Source organism: Scheffersomyces amazonensis (assembly GCF_036850825.1).
Source record: "Scheffersomyces amazonensis strain UFMG-HMD-26.3 chromosome Unknown RJT21scaffold_5, whole genome shotgun sequence".
In the NCBI taxonomy this organism is placed as follows: Eukaryota; Fungi; Ascomycota; class Pichiomycetes; order Serinales; family Debaryomycetaceae; genus Scheffersomyces; species Scheffersomyces amazonensis.
In genome coordinates this window covers 281953-300671 of record NW_027042745.1, presented here as the reverse complement: position 1 = coordinate 300671, position 18719 = coordinate 281953, and the positions used below count along the sequence as shown (strand labels likewise).

At 34.8% G+C, this 18719-nt stretch overlaps 7 protein-coding genes across 7 annotated transcripts; 4 read left to right on the top strand and 3 right to left on the bottom strand. All coding sequences in view use genetic code 12, as the record gives it.

Moving 5' to 3' along the window:
• Positions 1–82: 82 nt before the first annotated feature.
• RJT21DRAFT_121599 (uncharacterized protein) lies at positions 83–1351 on the bottom strand. Its single transcript, XM_064882154.1, has one exon. The coding sequence runs from the start codon at positions 1279–1281 to the stop codon at positions 154–156; it is 1128 nt and encodes a 375-aa protein (XP_064737155.1). The 5' UTR covers positions 1282–1351; the 3' UTR covers positions 83–153.
• Positions 1352–2686, bottom strand: RJT21DRAFT_121597 (uncharacterized protein). Its single transcript, XM_064882153.1, has one exon. It carries the CDS (start codon positions 2497–2499, stop codon positions 1396–1398), a length of 1104 nt encoding a protein of 367 aa, XP_064737154.1. The 5' UTR covers positions 2500–2686; the 3' UTR covers positions 1352–1395.
• On the top strand, positions 2687–3451 carry RJT21DRAFT_107832 (uncharacterized protein). Its single transcript, XM_064879863.1, has one exon. The coding sequence runs from the start codon at positions 2709–2711 to the stop codon at positions 3396–3398; it is 690 nt and encodes a 229-aa protein (XP_064737153.1). The 5' UTR covers positions 2687–2708; the 3' UTR covers positions 3399–3451.
• On the bottom strand, positions 3452–9413 carry RJT21DRAFT_121594 (putative RNA helicase). The gene has a single exon (XM_064882152.1). The coding sequence runs from the start codon at positions 9300–9302 to the stop codon at positions 3501–3503; it is 5802 nt and encodes a 1933-aa protein (XP_064737152.1). The 5' UTR covers positions 9303–9413; the 3' UTR covers positions 3452–3500.
• A 28-nt stretch (positions 9414–9441) lies between these two features.
• HAS1 (ATP-dependent RNA helicase) lies at positions 9442–11362 on the top strand. The gene has a single exon (XM_064884643.1). It carries the CDS (start codon positions 9556–9558, stop codon positions 11263–11265), a length of 1710 nt encoding a protein of 569 aa, XP_064737151.1. The 5' UTR covers positions 9442–9555; the 3' UTR covers positions 11266–11362.
• A 1-nt stretch (position 11363) lies between these two features.
• On the top strand, positions 11364–13015 carry HYS2 (DNA-directed DNA polymerase delta subunit). The gene has a single exon (XM_064884644.1). The coding sequence runs from the start codon at positions 11457–11459 to the stop codon at positions 12873–12875; it is 1419 nt and encodes a 472-aa protein (XP_064737150.1). The 5' UTR covers positions 11364–11456; the 3' UTR covers positions 12876–13015.
• An 851-nt stretch (positions 13016–13866) lies between these two features.
• On the top strand, positions 13867–18020 carry SSD1 (mRNA-binding translational repressor; the record flags this gene model as incomplete). Its single annotated transcript, XM_064879862.1, has 2 exons — positions 13867–15289; positions 15353–18020. The coding sequence occupies 2 exons, from the start codon at positions 13867–13869 to the stop codon at positions 17767–17769; spliced, it is 3840 nt and encodes a 1279-aa protein (XP_064737149.1). The 3' UTR covers positions 17770–18020.
• Between the last annotated feature and the right edge of the window lie 699 nt (positions 18021–18719).

Here is an 18719-nt window from a genome sequence, read left to right as displayed (position 1 = left end):
CGAGCGCACTAAAGATATGAACAATATTACTTTGACGGAGAAATTAGCGCCTCAGAATTAATTAGATGGCAGATTAGATATAGTTGGTATCATTTAGTATTATTTAGTATTACTTAGTATTACTTATTTAGTGCTAATTACTGTTACTATGAGTTACTGACTACTTAGCTGACTCACCTTATCTTTCAACTGTTGTAATTCACTAACTATATGCACCTTGTTAGATTCATAGGCTGAACTCTCTTTATCGAGCCTATCATTTAACAGGTCAATCAGACTATTCCATGCTGTAAGCTCACTCTTGATACTACTTATAACTTCGTCTAACAGACTAACACTAGCGATACTAGTAGCCATATCACTATGAACAGAATGTAATGACTTTAATCTTGTCACCACCAATGGAACTATCTTATTGACTTTATCAAATTCACCAAGTCGTTCATGAAGTTCACTAATCTTCTTATCATCTATAGGAATGGTGGGTGGAGTTACTGCTCCATCAGTACTGATCTTTAGTTGATGCAATCTTCTCTCCTTATCGTAAGCTTCCATATCAGCTCTGACTTGACTGACTTGATTCTTGATATTCTCTATGCTATATTCAGGATTACCCACTATACCCACCTTTAAGCCAAGTTCTTTAACACGAGCTCCAAGGGATTTACCCTCATCAGTTACTCGATCTACAGCTGTTAATGAGTCATATCCTATCAATTGTTCTATCTTAGTTAATCTGGATTCAAGTTCTAACGTTTCGGTACTATTAACTGCCATCCAGGGTTCGGTGCTAGATGAAACATTTCCTCCATTAACTTTGTCAGTAATGGTCTGAAATACTGCCTTGAGCTTATCACTATGATCTGTACTACTACTCTTATTTTCATCTTTACCCTGAGATAATTCCTCTAAGCGAGTCACTAACCTATCTATATCACTACCCTCTGAATCTACGGATTCACTACTTAACTCGTCTAGCTCTCGACGTATACGAGCAAGCTTTTCATCTCTCGATTCTTGTCCACCATCATACAACACATAACCTGTTCGACCCAATTGCTTTCGATCTACTGACCCCAGAAAGTTGACTCCGGACACGTCAGGTATACCTGACTGATTGAATTTGTTCTTTGATACCGATACATCTACACTGTCACCGGCAATATCACTACTGATAGACTCATTGTCCGGCCCTCCACCATCGACACTCTCTACGTCCGATGTCTCAAACACATCCTGCGCACTCGCATCAATGTCCGGTAATTCACCATACTTTTCCATCGTTACGTTGCGTACTCTCACGATACTATTCTTCGTTCTGTTTTACACCGTATACATCAACAAATACAAATACTGACGCGCTAATCAAAACATTCATTTTTCTGTACACCTACTCTACTTGGTAACTATTTCTACAACATCTTCGTCATGGACTGGATGACCCAATCCACATTTTTGGGGTGAGTGCTTAGCACTAGACCCCCACACCAATGCATACTTAAATTGATTCTTCATATCTCTATGAATACTATCACAAACTTCTTTAATAGAGGAATGATTTCTTACTACCATCGGATCATCTAAATTAGGTTGTACACCTCTTCTTTTAGTATATAATCTTAATAAATCCAATTTTCTCCATATCTCTTCCTTTAAATCTTCTATTCCCAAATCCATTTCACATGACATTACTACTGTATTGGGTTCTCGAGCTAATCTATCACATTCTTCTAATGATACCGCATCAATCTTATTATAAACGTATAAGCATTTGATGTAAGAAATATATTGATCATTAATGATATCCACAAAGTCATCAATGGTACAATTCTCATCTCGAATAAGCACATCGGCATTATGGATTTTATAATCTTTAAGTAAAGCACTAACAATCTTCTCATTTAAATATTTGGGAGGACTGGTGGAATTCATTTTAACACCACCTGTCTTTTTAAGTTTAAGAGAAATATTTGGTCTTTCTTTATTTAATCTTATCCCCATAGATTCCAATTCATTTTCTAAGATTTGTCTTTGATCTCCACTCTTAGTAGCATCAAGGACCATGAGAATTAAATCTGAAGTTCGTGATACAGCAATCACTTGTCTACCTCTCCCCTTCCCCTGAGATGCTGCCTTTATAATCCCTGGTAAATCCACAATTTGAACTTCAGCTCCATTATATTCAAGAATACCTCCAACTGAAGTTAAAGTAGTAAACTCATAATTAGCTGCTTCTGATTTTGTATTGGTTACTTTATTTAAAAATGACGATTTACCAACCGAGGGGAACCCAATAAGTGATACACGAGCATCCCCTGCTTTTGCAACTTCAAATCCTTGTCCACCACCTGAAGAACCTCCTGCCAGAGGTTCAAGTAATTCTCGACGATACCGAGCTAATTTCCCCTTCAATAACCCAATATGATATTCGGTGGCTTTATTTTTTTGAGTCCTTGAAAGCTCCTGCTCGATCTGTTGGATCTTCTCTAAAATACCCATAGTCTATTTACTATTTACTTAGTTAACTATCTATATTAATTACACTAATAAACTCTTCCACTACTACTCCACTAACTACCACCAAAAGTACTGAAAAATTTCTGTGCAGGCAGATCATCATGAAACTGCACAGGGAAAAAAAAATTAGTGAAGGGTAAAAGTTGCAATGCCTCCTACTTAAGCTTAACATCACTAGGACAATTATTACAATGGCTAAAGCTCCTAAGAGTTCCAGACCAGCACGAGATGACTCTGTGAAAGTCGCACATGTTCTCGGTGGTGGGTCTGCTAAAATTAAGAAGAAAATAAGAGATATCGAAAGATTATTAAAGAAAGACAATTTACCAGCTACCGTAAGAGTAGAGAATGAAAGATCATTAAAGGCATTAAAAGTAGAATTAGGAAATGCTCAAGTGAACTTACGAGCCAAGGAAATCTCCAAGAAGTATCATATGGTTCGATTCTTTGAGAAAAAGAAGGCCATTCGGAAATTAAAGCAAGCCAAAAAGGAATTTGAAGATGTATCAAAAGGTGGTGTAAGAAAAGATATAAAGAAAGCTAGAAAGAAGTTAAGACATTGTGAAGTGGATTTGGTATATACAGTATTGTTTCCTAAATCGGAAAAGTACATCTCATTATATCCTAATCCTAAAGAAAATGATCAAGTAGATATGTCTAATCCTCGAGCTAAAAAGGGAGCTCAGTTAACAGAAACAAGAAAGAGACAACTTATAAGTGAAGCTGAACAACTCTTGGAACAAAATAAATTACCATTCTCTTTGGATGATGTTATCCAAGGTAAATCCGTAAAATTAGACGATACTCATAAGGAAGTAGCTACTGAAGAAATCGATGCTGCTGAAGAAAAAGTCACTGAAGAAGATGATTTCTTTGAGTAATGATAGATCTGTATATTAGAACTAGTACTGAATACAAGTAGTACTATAAATTCAAACTATTGAGTATTAACCATACTAAACCTAAACTAAAACTTAACTCTCTTAGATGTTCATATCGTAGTCAGTCACATACTGGATATCCATCGAATCATTGATGGCCCAGATGGTCACTTCCTTACCTCGGATCTCTTCCGAGATATCCAATCTACAACTAACTTTACCTTTCTTACCCACTAGACTGGGGCTAGCCCGTTTGATAAGTAATAACTCTTGATGTTCTCGATCACTAGCTATGATAAACCATGATTCTCTTTGTGCTTTAGGGAAATGAGGAGCATATACTTTAAACTCATTATTGAGTGGAGCATTAGAATGGCTAATCTCTACTAATAACTCACTAGAACTATCCTGAGTAATACTCACTTTACCCACCGGTAAGTGAGAAGCAATACGAACAAACTCTTTCTTATCGGATTCCTGTTCAAGACCCAATGTGGCAGCTATACCAAATAACCTGCCTCGATTCAGATTCCCTAAAGTTTCTAAATCAACCTTGGCATTATCCTTCTTCGTCCAAGTCTCTAATCCAGGCAAGACAGATATCTGGTCATCATCATACCAGCATCTTTGCTTGATACATTGCATTAATTGAATCAATACAAGGACTGTCTTCAAATAGCCCAATTCCGAACATGCATCTATAAATGCTTGGAGTACACGTAAGGCTTGATCAAGGACTGCCACAGTATCCTGAGCATAATCTGCAATGGGTAATTCAACTCGACTCATAAAGGCTTGAATCAATAAGTATGCCTTAACATGAGGATCCCATATAAATTCACATTGTAAATCTTCAGCAGGATACCTCATGGATAGAGACATCTCGGCATTAATTAATTCTTCTCCATGTCTAGTAGCCAATTCATTATATTCCGTGGCTTCACAAAGATATCGTAAACAATCTCTAAATCCAGAATCTTTATTAACCTTATTAACCAAGTTTCTTATGGTCCTATGAGAAAGATAATAGTAGGAAGAGATATCCAAAAAGGGAGTAGGATGAAGTTGATCCTTTCCACCTAAAGTTACACAACTAGATTCAATTAAATTGTCAATGGCATTATCAATTAATGAAGCCAAATACAGAGAGATCCCAGCACTACTAACATCTTCAATCCCATAATAAGTTGGATTATTATGAGCTCGACGATATAAGAAAGTCCAAGTTAAGAAATCCATAGCCTCTTGTCTCGTAGTAATAGTTCCTGAAGAGATTTCTGCTCCAATATGATCATCCAATACTTTATGTAAAGATGATTCTACGGGGAATCCGATATTTAAAAAGTGCTTATAAAACACTTTACGAGATTCTTTAGTATACACAATAGCAATCCCCGAAGTATCATAGGCTGGACGTCCAGCTCTACCCATCATTTGTAAGATATCAGTTAAATCCATATCTCTATACCCTTCAATCTTAGCATCAAAGAATTGCGTACCCTTTATAATAACCAAATGAGCTGGTAAATTAACTCCCCATGCCAAAGTCGAAGTAGCCACTAAGATTTGTACTTTCCCAGCTTCAAATAGTTTATGACTGATTTGTCGATCTGACTCTACTAGACCCGCATGATGAAGTCCAATTCCGAATTGTAGAGAAAGTTTTAAAGTATCGTCCTTAACTCCGGCCAAGATATTTTCTAATTCTGAATCGGGCATCTTAAGGAATCGACGAGGATCGGATTCCATTCCACATAAATGGATAAGATCTAGTGCTGTAAGACGAGTTTGACGTCTTGAAGCTACAAAGATCAATACTGGTTTATTAGGAGAATGTTGCTTTATAGCCATAAATGCTGGTTTATTCATGGTTTTCATTAATGGACAGAATGCCAAATTGTCAGGGAATCCATCAATATACATTTGAAGTGGAACGGGACGCACTGACAGAGGGAAATTAAATAATCCCTCCTTAACTCCTAACCATCCTGCCATATCTATAGCATTGGAAACGGCCGTCGACATTCCAAGTAATCGAATAGGTTTATGAGTTTGAGAAGATATATAATTCATTCTACTAACAATCATCTCCAAAATAGGACCTCGATCACTGGCCAATAAATGAATTTCATCCATAATCACTAAAGAAATCTGTTGAACAAACTTCCGAGTTTGCCAATTACGAGATATCCCATCAAACTTCTCGGGTGTAGTAATAATAATATCGGCTTCTCTTACATCTTTGGCTTCCGGAAGGGAATCCCCAGTCAATTCTACCAATTTATACTTGGTATTTCTACAGATTCTAGCTCGCCAATCATCGACTCTTTCTCTAACCAACGCCTTCATCGGAGCAATATAAACTATTTTGGAATTGGGGAATTCCTTAAACGCATGCCAAATGGCCAATTCGGCCACTACGGTCTTTCCTGATCCAGTAGGAGACCCCACAAATACACTAGAATTAGTATTATAGAGGGAATGGAATGTCATGGTTTGCATGGGATTGAAGTATCGGAATTTGGAACTATAGATGGCTTCAATCTCCCTGTTGTGTAAAGCATTCAATGGTAAAGGTTGTAACTTTAAGAGGTTGGTTCTAATGGTTTCATTAGAGGGACGAATCAAATGTTGGAACGAGATGGAATGAACCGATTCTGAACCAATCCAAGTATCGGAAAGCACTCTAACTAAGATTTGAGGAGGTAAGGGATCAGCCAACGGGATCATAACATCCATTTCATGACTACTCTTCATCTGTTTCCTATTCAAGATGAATTTCTCTACATGAAGGAGTTCTGATTTATCTGATTCCTCTACCGTAACCCAGAAGAATTGGGCATGGCCATGATACTTGTCATCCCAGATAAAGTCTGGTTCTAAATCAATATGAACTCTCATAACATTACTGGTTATAGGAAATACTTCAGCATCAATATCAATGGAGGGGAATTTGCCTACTAACTTAAAGAGGATATCACCCATTCGATTATTATGAACTAAATCTCCTAATTCTCCTGCTTCCATATCTCTTAATGTTACCATAGAAGGATTCTTAGCTCGGATATTTCTCATGACTGGTTCAGGTAAATCAAATTGCGCAAGCGGATGATCAAACCCCCAAATCCGTCGATCAATAGATTTACAGATCGATAACATAATCTTAAGGAATGTGCCCCATCTTCGAGTGATTCCAATGAGGAATAAGGCTCGACATATTCTGGCTGCATTCTGAGATACATAGTTAGAATCCGAGATTAACGCCGAATCCTTAACTAGTGCTCGAGATATGAATGCCTGTAATAAGATATTGGTTTTACCAGCAGCACTCTCTACATCCCCGGCGATCTGACATGAGGTTTCACTTTCAAGTAAGGCCTTCAATTCGGTACTTTCTTCTTCTCGAAACTTAATACCATCGAATTCACTACTCATACTTATCATAGATAACACATCGGCTTCAGTGGCTGATGGGTTAAGTAACTGATTAAAGATTTCTATGGAATTGTTTAGTAAATAGAAATCAGATGCTATACGACCCAAATCCTTGGCCACAAGTGATCCTGAATTCTCATCAAAGATAATCATTTGTAGTCCATGAAGTCTTCGAGCGGCTGCCACTATCATCTCTCGTCTTTTATTAGTAAGTAACGGATCTTCTCGAAGTTCTTTCCATTCAATGGCATAAGCAAATGGATTCTGTCTCATTCTTACCATCATATACGTATACCCCAACCATCTGACTCCTTCATCCACATTGGTTACACTACCCAAAGAGATCTCGGCATTCAAATTATCAATTAGTTTTTCCAGAAGTTTGGATTCAATCGGATGTTGTTGAGTTATCAACAGTACATAATGATCTAATCGATCACTCGATGTACATAAGATCCCTGTCCCAAATTGTTCATATTGTGGTCTACCTGCTCTCCCAAAGATTTGGATAACATCCGAGATTCCTAAATCTATGAACCCTCCTTGTTTGGCATCATATACTTGTGTACCTTTAACAATGACTACGGCAGCCGGTAAATTAACTCCCCATGCTAAAGTGGCAGTACAACATAATACTTTAATGACTCCGGCTTCAAACATTCGTTCAGTAAGATTTCTATCACTTCTAAGCATTCCAGCATGATGAACTCCAAATCCATATTGAAATAATTCCTTCATATCTTTATTCCGATTCTTATTGGCTACCTCCTTACTGAACTTATCATATTGATCATTAGTTGAATCATTAAATAGTGAAGTTTCATTATTTTCCTTAGCAAATTCTATAAACGTTCGAGCCGTCTTAACGGTATCTCGACGAGAATGTACAAAGACCATAACCTGTAAATCCTGATGAAGATACTCAACCAACTTATCATAAGATACTCTATCTATATTCTCTCGAGCTTGTTTAGAACCGGCTTTACCTCGAACTCCAAGTAATTGTTGTTCTAAAGGTACAGGACGAAATGATGAATCAAAATAAAACATTCCTATCGAACGATTAACTCCTAAAAAGTCAGCTACATCCATATAATTGGGTAAAGTGGCCGAAAGTCCAACGACTCGAATCATCAGTTGAGTACTTTCAACTTGTCTTAATGTACGAGCTACTAATGTTTCAATAACTGAACCTCTATCTTCATGTAATAAATGGACTTCATCAATGATTAATAATTTAACTTTAGTAACTAATTCACTATCTCCATTCAGTTTTCTCGTAACTACATCCCATTTCTCAGGAGTAGTCACTATAACTTGAGTAGTTAATATTTCCAGTCTAGTTAATTGCATATCTCCCGTTAATTCTCGAACGGTTATACCTAACCAGGCTAATTTCTTACTATATTTCTCAACAATTTCTGCTGCCAATGCCTTTAAAGGAGCAACATAGACGATTTTAAATGCATTATAATCGATATCTATAGTGATATCATCATTAGAATTATTACTACTACTTTCTATGGGAGTCTCAGTAACATACTGATTAATCGTATTCAAAATAGTTAATAATGCTACATCCGTCTTACCGGCACCAGTAGGAGCACACACCAACATATTTTCATTAGTATTATATGCTACAGGGAATACTAAACTCTGCATCTTATTCAATGTCTTATAACTGAATGTACCTTGACATAACAAATCCAAATCTTTAATTCGAACCAATTGAGCATCGGTAATCCATTTATTCCGTTTGGTTTCTCCATGAGGTATAATGATTTCTTCAAAAGTTGCATGAGATTCTCGTGTAGTACCAGGAGGTAAAGCATACTTTTTACCAGTAATTGATAACATTCCTCCTCCTACTTCGGGGTTTTTAAATACATGAGGATACTTCTGATGCACCGCTTTAGGGGCAAGTTTCTGATTCTTGGCTCTTTCTTGATTATCAGCTAAGAATTGTGCTCGTTGTTGAGGAGTCATAAATTCTGGTTGTGGTTGTGAGGCAGAACTACGACTGTCTTGACTATCGGCCAATGCTTTCTTGTGTTGTACTATTTCCGAGATAAGCTCAAACTCTTCAAATCCAAGTATATCAAACAATTGTGATTGAAGTTGTTCATCGTTGGGTTCATCGGCTAACGTAGCTTGAACAATATTGTATACATCATCTGGTTCTTGACCTCGTAATTGACTGACTCGTCCACACTCGTCCTTAATTCGCCTTACAACATCTCCGGCTTCTTGAACATCATCTCCCACATCAATATCATCCACAATATCCGAAGATATCGACTGGAATTGCTCAAGTACATCTCCTACCACTACTCTACGAGATTTTTCAGTATCGATATTCGGAATTCGGTGCTCTTCTCCGGCCATTACACCGAAACTCTCTAAAAATTCAATCATTGGCTGCATGGCTTGCATGTATGACCCCGTGGAGTCTACCGTATAAGTTGCCATTGCTTTTAATCGATTTATAGTATAGTTAGAGTAGTATTACCTAATTGGTAAACTCCGGACATCTGTTAGTCATAGTTATATCCGGATACTCTAATTTTCAGTCACATGAGCCTCACATGACTCGCCATGTGACTATCTCTTTCTCTCAAAAAAAATATTACAGCAGATGAGATGGAGCTGAAAAAAAAATTATAGCCATACTTAAGGCTACTATTATAAGACCTCTACTAATACTACTACATACTACACAACAATGGCTAAGAGTTCCAAATCGAGACCAGATAAGGTGAGGAGCAAAAAGACCGAGTCCCGAAAGAGAAGTCACGAGGAGTCTGAATCAGAAGAAGAAGAAGTCAACAACGAGAAGTTGGTAGAAGAATTAGATGATGAGTTTGCAGAAGTAGCCGAATTATTAGGGGCAGATGTTGAAGATATTGAAGAAGAAAAGCCTAAGAATAAGAAGAAGAAGTCACATGATGATGAACTAGCACATATAGGTAAACTGAAAGTTGTAGAACAACCAGTAAATCCAGAAGACGCAAATCAAGAATCTGTAGATAATGAATTATTTGAAGAAGCTGGATTATCTGAACCAACTTTAAAGGCCATTAAAGATATGGGATTTAGTAAGATGACTAAAGTACAAGCCAAAACCATTCCTCCATTATTGGCTGGTAGAGATGTCTTAGGAGCTGCCAAAACTGGATCTGGTAAGACATTGGCCTTTTTAATTCCAGCTATAGAAATGTTATATTCATTAAAATTTAAACCTAGAAATGGTACCGGAGTTATAGTAGTATCACCAACCAGAGAATTGGCTTTACAAATCTTTGGTGTTGCCCGTGAATTAATGGCTCATCATACTCAAACTTTTGGTATTGTTATAGGAGGTGCTAATAGAAGACAAGAAGCTGAAAAATTAGCTAAAGGAGTTAATTTATTAATTGCAACTCCAGGTAGATTATTAGATCATTTACAAAATACTCAAGGATTTGTATTTAAGAATTTAAAAGCATTAGTCATTGATGAAGCTGATAGAATCTTAGAAATTGGATTTGAAGATGAAATGAAACAAATCATTAAGATCTTACCTAATGAAGAAAGACAATCAATGTTATTTTCAGCCACTCAAACAACTAAAGTTGAAGATTTAGCTAGAATCTCATTAAGACCAGGTCCATTATATATTAACGTTGTACCAGAATCTGAAGTATCCACAGCTGATGGATTAGAACAAGGGTATGTTGTATGTGAATCAGATAAAAGATTCTTATTATTATTTTCATTTCTTAAGAGAAACATTAAAAAGAAAATTATTGTATTCCTTTCATCATGTAACTGTGTTAAATACTTTGGAGAATTATTAAATTATATTGATTTACCAGTTTTAGATTTACATGGTAAACAAAAGCAACAAAAGAGAACCAATACATTTTTTGAATTTTGTAATGCTAAACAAGGTATATTAATTTGTACTGATGTTGCTGCTAGAGGTTTAGATATTCCTGCTGTTGATTGGATTATTCAATTCGATCCACCTGATGATCCAAGAGATTATATTCATAGAGTTGGTAGAACTGCTAGAGGTACTCAAGGTAAGGGTAAATCATTAATGTTCTTAACTCCTACTGAATTAGGATTCTTAAGATATTTAAAAGCTGCTAATGTTCCATTAAATGAATATGAATTTCCAACTAATAAGATTGCTAATGTTCAAGCTCAATTATCGAAATTAATTAAGAGTAATTACTGGCTTCATCAATCTGCTAAAGATGGTTATCGTTCATATTTACAAGCTTATGCATCTCATCATTTGAAAACTGTCTATCAAATTGATAAATTAGATTTAGTTAAAGTTGCTAAATCTTTTGGATTCGATGTACCACCTAAAGTTAATATTAGTATTGGATCTAGTGGTAAGGCTATAGATAAGAAGCATAAGAAACATAAAAAGAGTAATTAATTAATTATTTATTTTAGTTAGTTAGAATACTAAGTAGACGACAATAGTGCAACAGTGTGTAATATAGGCATAGTTTTTTTTTTTGCGACTTTTCCATAATTTTTCATGATGCTCGAGACGCGTAGATATCAGTACATAGAATTTCTGAGTACCTATTTAATACTAAAACTAATATTATAGTCAATAACACTATGACAGAGGCAATTACGTATATGAATAATGGAATAACTGTGGGAGATCATGGGAATCGAAACCATACAGTCCCCATTGCTCTGGATGAATTCAAATTAGACTCTACGACACGTAAGTACGACAAACAATATTATTCAATGTATCAATATAGATTTCAACATTTAAAGGATAGAATATATGATAATGCCCTTAAGAAATGGGGCGATGGAACTAGAAAAATTGATGGACAAACCATTATAAAACAAGATAAGATTTTAGATATTACTAGTGGACAATTATGTTGGGTAATTGGAACTATCTTTTCTGATTTAAAGAATAAATTAAATATTCTTGAAGATGTAGATCATGGTACCGATGATGTGTTACCTAAAGCTCCAGATAGTTATGTAGGTGCCGATGATGATATTTCATTCTCATTAATGATTGAAGATGAATCTGGACGTGCCATATTACATAATGATGATTTTTTAAATAAGAATATACTTGTTAGTGGATGTATTGTAGCAGTATTAGGAATTGAACTTCAAGCAGGAATCTTTGAAATTATGGATGTTGTATATCCTGAATTTGCTCCTCAACCTTCATTAACAACGAGGAGTAATTCAGGCAATAAAATCGCCATAATTTCTGGATTAAATGTGGATTATCAAAACAATGATATTAAACTTGATTTACTAAGAGATTATCTAACAGGAGAATTAGGACTGGAAAAGGATCATCAATTAGTTCAAAGTATTACTAAATTAATTATAGCCGGTAATTCTGTAAGACCATTAAAAGTTATAGAGAATCAAGATTTTACTAGTACAAATAATTATGGATCTAAAATTGCTAGTAGATTTGATAGTCAATCAATTGATAAATTTGATAAATGGTTAACAGAATTATTACCATCATTACCAATATCAATTATGCCAGGAAATAATGATATTGCTGAAATTTGTTTACCTCAACAAGCTTTACATAAATCTACATTCCGTCATAATTATCAATATTTAAGTGATCCAACATATTTACAAATTTGGACTAATCCACAATGGATTGAAATTGATGGTATAACAATGTTAGGTACTAGTGGACAAAATGTTCAAGATATTTTACGATACTTAAAGGATCAAGATCATAGTGCCGAAAAAATCTTGACTATTATGAAATCACATATGAAATGGCAGAATTTCATGCCTACAGCCCCTGATACTTTATATTGTTATCCATATGATGAATTTGATCCATTCATTTTAGAAAAGAAGACTCCTCATATATATTTTGTTGGGAATCAAGCTGAATACGGTAGTGAAATATTAGAATTTGATGGTGGACAAATTCGCATTATTAGTGTACCGAAGTTTGAAGATAGTGGTCAAGTAGTGATTGTCGATTTAGATACTCTTAGTACTGAAGTTATTACTGTTGGGTAGTGCCGAGACGTGCATAGGGAGGGCAATTACGTCATGCTCCGGTACTTTCCATTAACTGTTCTGTACTATTTATAGTATATATATAGTATATATATAGTATAGTATATACGATCTACAATGTAATAGTATTGATTGGTGTCAGTGTCATGTATTGGTAATGTATGTGTAGTGTGGTGTTTGTTAATAGTGGCTAGTGTCGGTAGTGGCTAGTTTCGGTAAAGGTCTAGTCTCGGTAATAGTTCTCGGTAATCAATGGGTCTCACTACGACAGCCACTGTCGCGTTGCCAGGCACCGCGTAGCTTAGACCCCAGTGCGTGCCCCTTGCACATACCGACAAATATTTAAACTGCGTACACCTCAGTACAACACTATAATTACACTATAATCACACTACCATTATCATTTAAACTATTAACCCCCCTTAACTTGCCCCATCTCTACCTAATCTACTATAACTAACTGTATACTACAATTATCTACACTAACTAAAGAAAAATTATAACCCTCTCTAATTATAATACCTCTTAAACTGTCCCCTAAATCTCTCTCTCTCTCTCTCCCTCCGCTAACTCAACCTCAACCTCAACCTCAACCTCCTCGCCGCTCCTGTCTCCCTCTCCCTAAATCACTGACCAAAAGTTATTTTTTTCCTCCACCAATTTCCATTCCCATTTCCATTTCCATTTTTAGCCTAACTGAAAATTCCCTCCCATCGTCCATTTATTCACTATCACTAACTCTCCCTAACCCATTCATATCTGCCCCCTACAATTCCCCTGGGCTAATATCATCTACTGAACCTTCTGTTCATTACTGACTAATTTTTTAAGTCACTGGTCGCTAACTTTTACCGCTAGTTAGTGTTCACTCCCTCCTTAACTAACAACGTCCTCGCCACCACTTAATAGTCCATTCATTCATTAACCATAAATCATATCCCACCATTAACAAATATCCATAAAATTCCCTCCATTCCTTACTGCATTCATCATGTCTAAAGACTCTCCCCTTAACCCTCCACCGGGCTTGAAAAAGCCCAAGAATTTACACATTGCTCATAGACGATCCCCTAGTGAGTTAACCACATTAATGGTGGAACAGTACAATTTACAACGTCAACTCGAACAGGTGCAAGCCCAACAGAAACAAATTCTTCAACAGCAACAATTGGCTGCTAATCATCATCAACAATTTACTTACCCACCTCCACCTCCGGGCCTTACCACGTCTCCATCATCTCAACATGACTTAATGCCACCTCCGGGTCTCTACCGTACGTCTCATTCCAGGACTTCTTCCATCAACAACAGCAATAACAACAACAATAACAATAACAATAACAATCATAGAAGAACTGGCTCCTCCTCCAATAACAATAACAATGGTGCTAATGCTCAGGGTCATGCCAGAAGACATTCGTTGGGATTGAATGAAGCCATTAAGGCTGCTGCGAATCAAAGACAAAGCAATAGAACTTCAATGAGTCCATCATCTTCAACCACTGCTGCTTCCAATTCAGATAATGATAGCATTCCTACATTTAAATTCCCAGCTACTCCCGTTTCCGATATCGATAGTGAATCAAATAGTCCTCCAATAACTTCAGGATCTTCTCATAATCGATCTCGATCTCTTGCATATGGTCAACAACAATTCAAATTCCCGGCCTCCTCTAATCCTCCTAGTTCTGGAGATAATTTATTACCTCCTACTCCTAATTTTTCAATAACTCAAAGTCCTGAACGGAGTCATAACAGAAGAGCTTCTCACTATAGATCAGGTTCAAGAAACTTTGATTCCAATGGAATTAATTCCAATTGGAGATCTCAACAACAACAGGGTCAAACCTCGAGTTTAGAACCTCCTCAAGCAGGGTTTATTCCCGGTCATAAACCTCGTAATAGTTCTTATGGTGGAGGTTCTGTCTCATCACTTTCTCAATTCATTCCTAATAATAATAATAATAATGGCTCCAACAATAACAATAACAACAATAATAATAGCAATAATAATAGTAATGGTCGTAAATCACTTTTTGCTCCTTATTTGGCTCAATCTTCTTTACCTGATTTAATTAATGAAGGTAGATTAGTTACTGGGATCTTACGGGTTAATAAAAAGAATCGGTCTGATGCTTATGTATCTACAGATGGATTATTAGATGCTGATATATTCATTTGTGGATCTAAAGATCGGAATCGAGCCCTTGAAGGAGACTTAGTGGCTGTTGAGTTATTGGTGGTTGATGAAGTGTGGGAATCTAAAAAGGAAAAGGAAGAAAAGAAGAGAAGAAAAGATAATACTTTAACTTCAAGACCTTTAAATGATGATATTCATAATGATGCTACTTCTTCAGCTCCTTCTACTGCTGATGGGAATGATGATAGTAATAATATTAATAATATTAATAACAGTTCTAATTCTAATTCTACCAATACTAACAGTAATAACAATATTATTAATTCTAATGATTCAGATAATGGTAGTGGATTAGCCAGAAGAGGGTCTTTAAAACAAAGACCTACCATGAAGAAAAATGATGATGTAGAAGTTGAAGGTCAATCATTATTATTAGTTGAAGAAGAGGAAATTAATGATGAAGTTAAACCGTTATATGCTGGACACGTTGTAGCTGTAGTTGATAGAATTCCAGGTCAATTATTTGCAGGAACTTTAGGATTATTAAGACCAGCTCAAGCTGCACAAGCTGCTAAGGATAAAAAGGATGGAAAAGAATCAAGTGTTCAAACTCCTCGAGCTCCAAAGATTGTTTGGTTTAAACCTACTGATAAAAAGGTTCCATTAATTGCCATTCCTACTGAACAAGTTCCCAAAGATTTTGTAGAAAATCATGAAAAATATGCTGATGAATTATTTGTAGCCTCAATTAAAAGATGGCCAATTACTTCATTACATCCATTTGGAACTTTAGTTAGTAAATTAGGAAAAATTGAAGATCCTAATACTGAAGTAGATTCAATTTTAAGAGATAATAATTTCTTATGTGATGAATATCAAGATCAAACATTCCCCATTGAAGAAGATGATTTTGAAAATGAATTGATATCTCCTCGTAGAGTGGAATATTTAAATGATTATATTATATCATTTACTCAAACTGGAGATTTTGTAGATCATGCATTACATGTTAAAAGACTTTCTCATTCTAAAATTGAATTAGGTTTTCATGCTGTAGATATTTCATATTTTGTTAAATCGGGTTCAATTTTAGATCGAAAGGCTAAAAAGAGATCATCCTCGGTATTTTTACCACAAAAGGTTGAACACTTATTTCCTCAATCTTTAATGGATATTATATCTTTTAAAGAAAATGAAAAAAATTTAGCAATTTCAGTGGTATTTGAAATTGATACTAGTAATTTTGAAGTTGAAGATCTTTATATTCATGAATCTATCATTGTTCCAAAACAATTGGTAACTTATGATGCAGTAGATTCAATTTTAGAAGGTCAATCAATTGATTCTATATCTTCAGCTACTTCAGATTATATTAAAACTTTTTGTCTTATTGCTAAAGAATTTCGTCGTCAACGATTAGATAATCGAGATTTAGGTATTAGTCCTAATTTAACATTATTAGATCAATTAGATGATGAAAAAGTTCGATTAAATTTAAATATCTTTAAAGATAGTTTATCATTTGATGTAATTAGTGAAATATCTCATAAAGTTAATAATGCAATAGCTGCAAAAATTCATGCAGGTTTAGGAGATTATGCACTTTTACGTCGTCATCCTTTACCAACTTTACAAAAAATTGAAACCTTTGTTAGAAAAGCTGAAAATCTCGGATTTAAAATTGATACTACAAGTTCAGCAACTTTACAAAATTCAATTGTAAAAATTCAAGATGAAGATAAAAGAAAATGTATTGAAACTCTTTTATATAAATGTATGTCAAGAGGTAAATATTATGTGGCAGGAAGACAAGAATCGGATACTTTTAATCATTATTATTTTAATTTACCATTATATACTCATTTTACTGCTCCATTAAGAAGATATGCTGATTTAATTGTTCATCGACAATTAAAATCAGTATTAAATAAATCAGAAGAAGATTATGATCTTGAAGCTTTAAAATCCACTACTGATTATTGTAATTTTAAGAAAGATTGTGCTGCCAATGCTCAAGAACAAGCCATTCATTTATTATTATCAAGAACTATTAATGAAATGAGTGAAAGTGCAGGACAATTATTATGTATGGGGATTGTAGTTCAAGTTTATGAATCATCATTTGATGTATTTATACCTGAATTTGGAGTTGAAAAGAGAGTTCATGGAGATCAATTACCATTAGTTAAAGCCGAATTTGATAAAATTGATCGAACTTTAGAATTATATTGGGAAAAGGGAATTGATTCTGCAACTTATGTACCACCCGATGAAAAATCTTCATTATCTTATAGAAATTCTATAAAAAATAAGTATAGAACTTCAGCTTTACAAGCAGCAAAGATTCAAAATAAAACAGTATTAGAAAAGAATGAATCTATTATTGAAAAATTGGCTAAATTAAATTTAGAACCTCCAAAATTAACAATTCCAGCTTTAGAACAACAAAAGTTGAGAGTAATTGATTTAGGAAGAGATTCAACACAATCTATGCCATCATCACCAACTAAATCTAATTTCCCCAAAAATTTAAGAACAAATTCATCATCAGTAATTAAATCTGATATTTCATCGAATTCATTTAATGGACTTGCCCCATATTTACAAGGTACCATTACGAGAATTGAAGGAGATTCTCATATTCAAGTCATTAAGGAATTAATTAAAGTTCCTGTATTGATTAGAGCTGAAATTGGAATGGCATTGCCATGTTTGACAGTTCGGGTTTTAAACCCATTCACCGAGGAACAGTAAGTTTCTCAATGACTCTTTCGGTTTATATTTCTTTATTTTATATACGAGCTTATGATAGTTAATGCATAAGTGTGTGTGAGTGTGTTGTAGGGTACTATGGTACTACTATATTGTACTGCTAAATTACTGTACTTCTATAGTACTAAACTATTATCTTATACTACTCTCTTATACTACTACTATACTACTCTCTTATACTAACTATGAGTACTATATTACTATAATACTCTACTGTATTGTTAAACTACTACAATGTACTACTAAATGTACTACTACAACTGCTACAATGTACTACTAAACTACTATACTGTACTATAATAATATACTGTACTACTATATTTATAGTACTATACTATATTACTGTACTACTAAAGTGTAATACTAAACTACTAAACTACTACTGTACTACTCTACTGTACTTTATTACATTACTATATTACTGTACTGTGCTGTACTACTCTACTAAACTATTATACTATATTACTATACTATGCCACTATACTGGACTACTAAACTACTTTACAGTATTACTAAAAGACTATCTTATACTACTGTACTACTGTATTGTATTACTGTAATGTACTACTACAATGTACTACTATACCAGTAGTAAATTCTACTACTAAACGACCATAGTCTACTACTATCTTATACTACTGCTGTACTGTACTATATTACTATACTGTACTATATTACTATACTGTACTGTATTACTATACTGTACTGTACTACTATACTGTACTGTACTACTAACTGTACTGTACTACTATACTTTACTGTACTACTATCTTATACTTCCATACTATACTGTAGTACTCTGTCTCCATCCTGTCTAGTATTTACTCCGTTATATCATCTCTCCATACTATGACTCGCTGTATACTATTACTGTACTGTATACTACTACTGTATACTACTGTATACTACTACTGTATACTACTACTGTATAC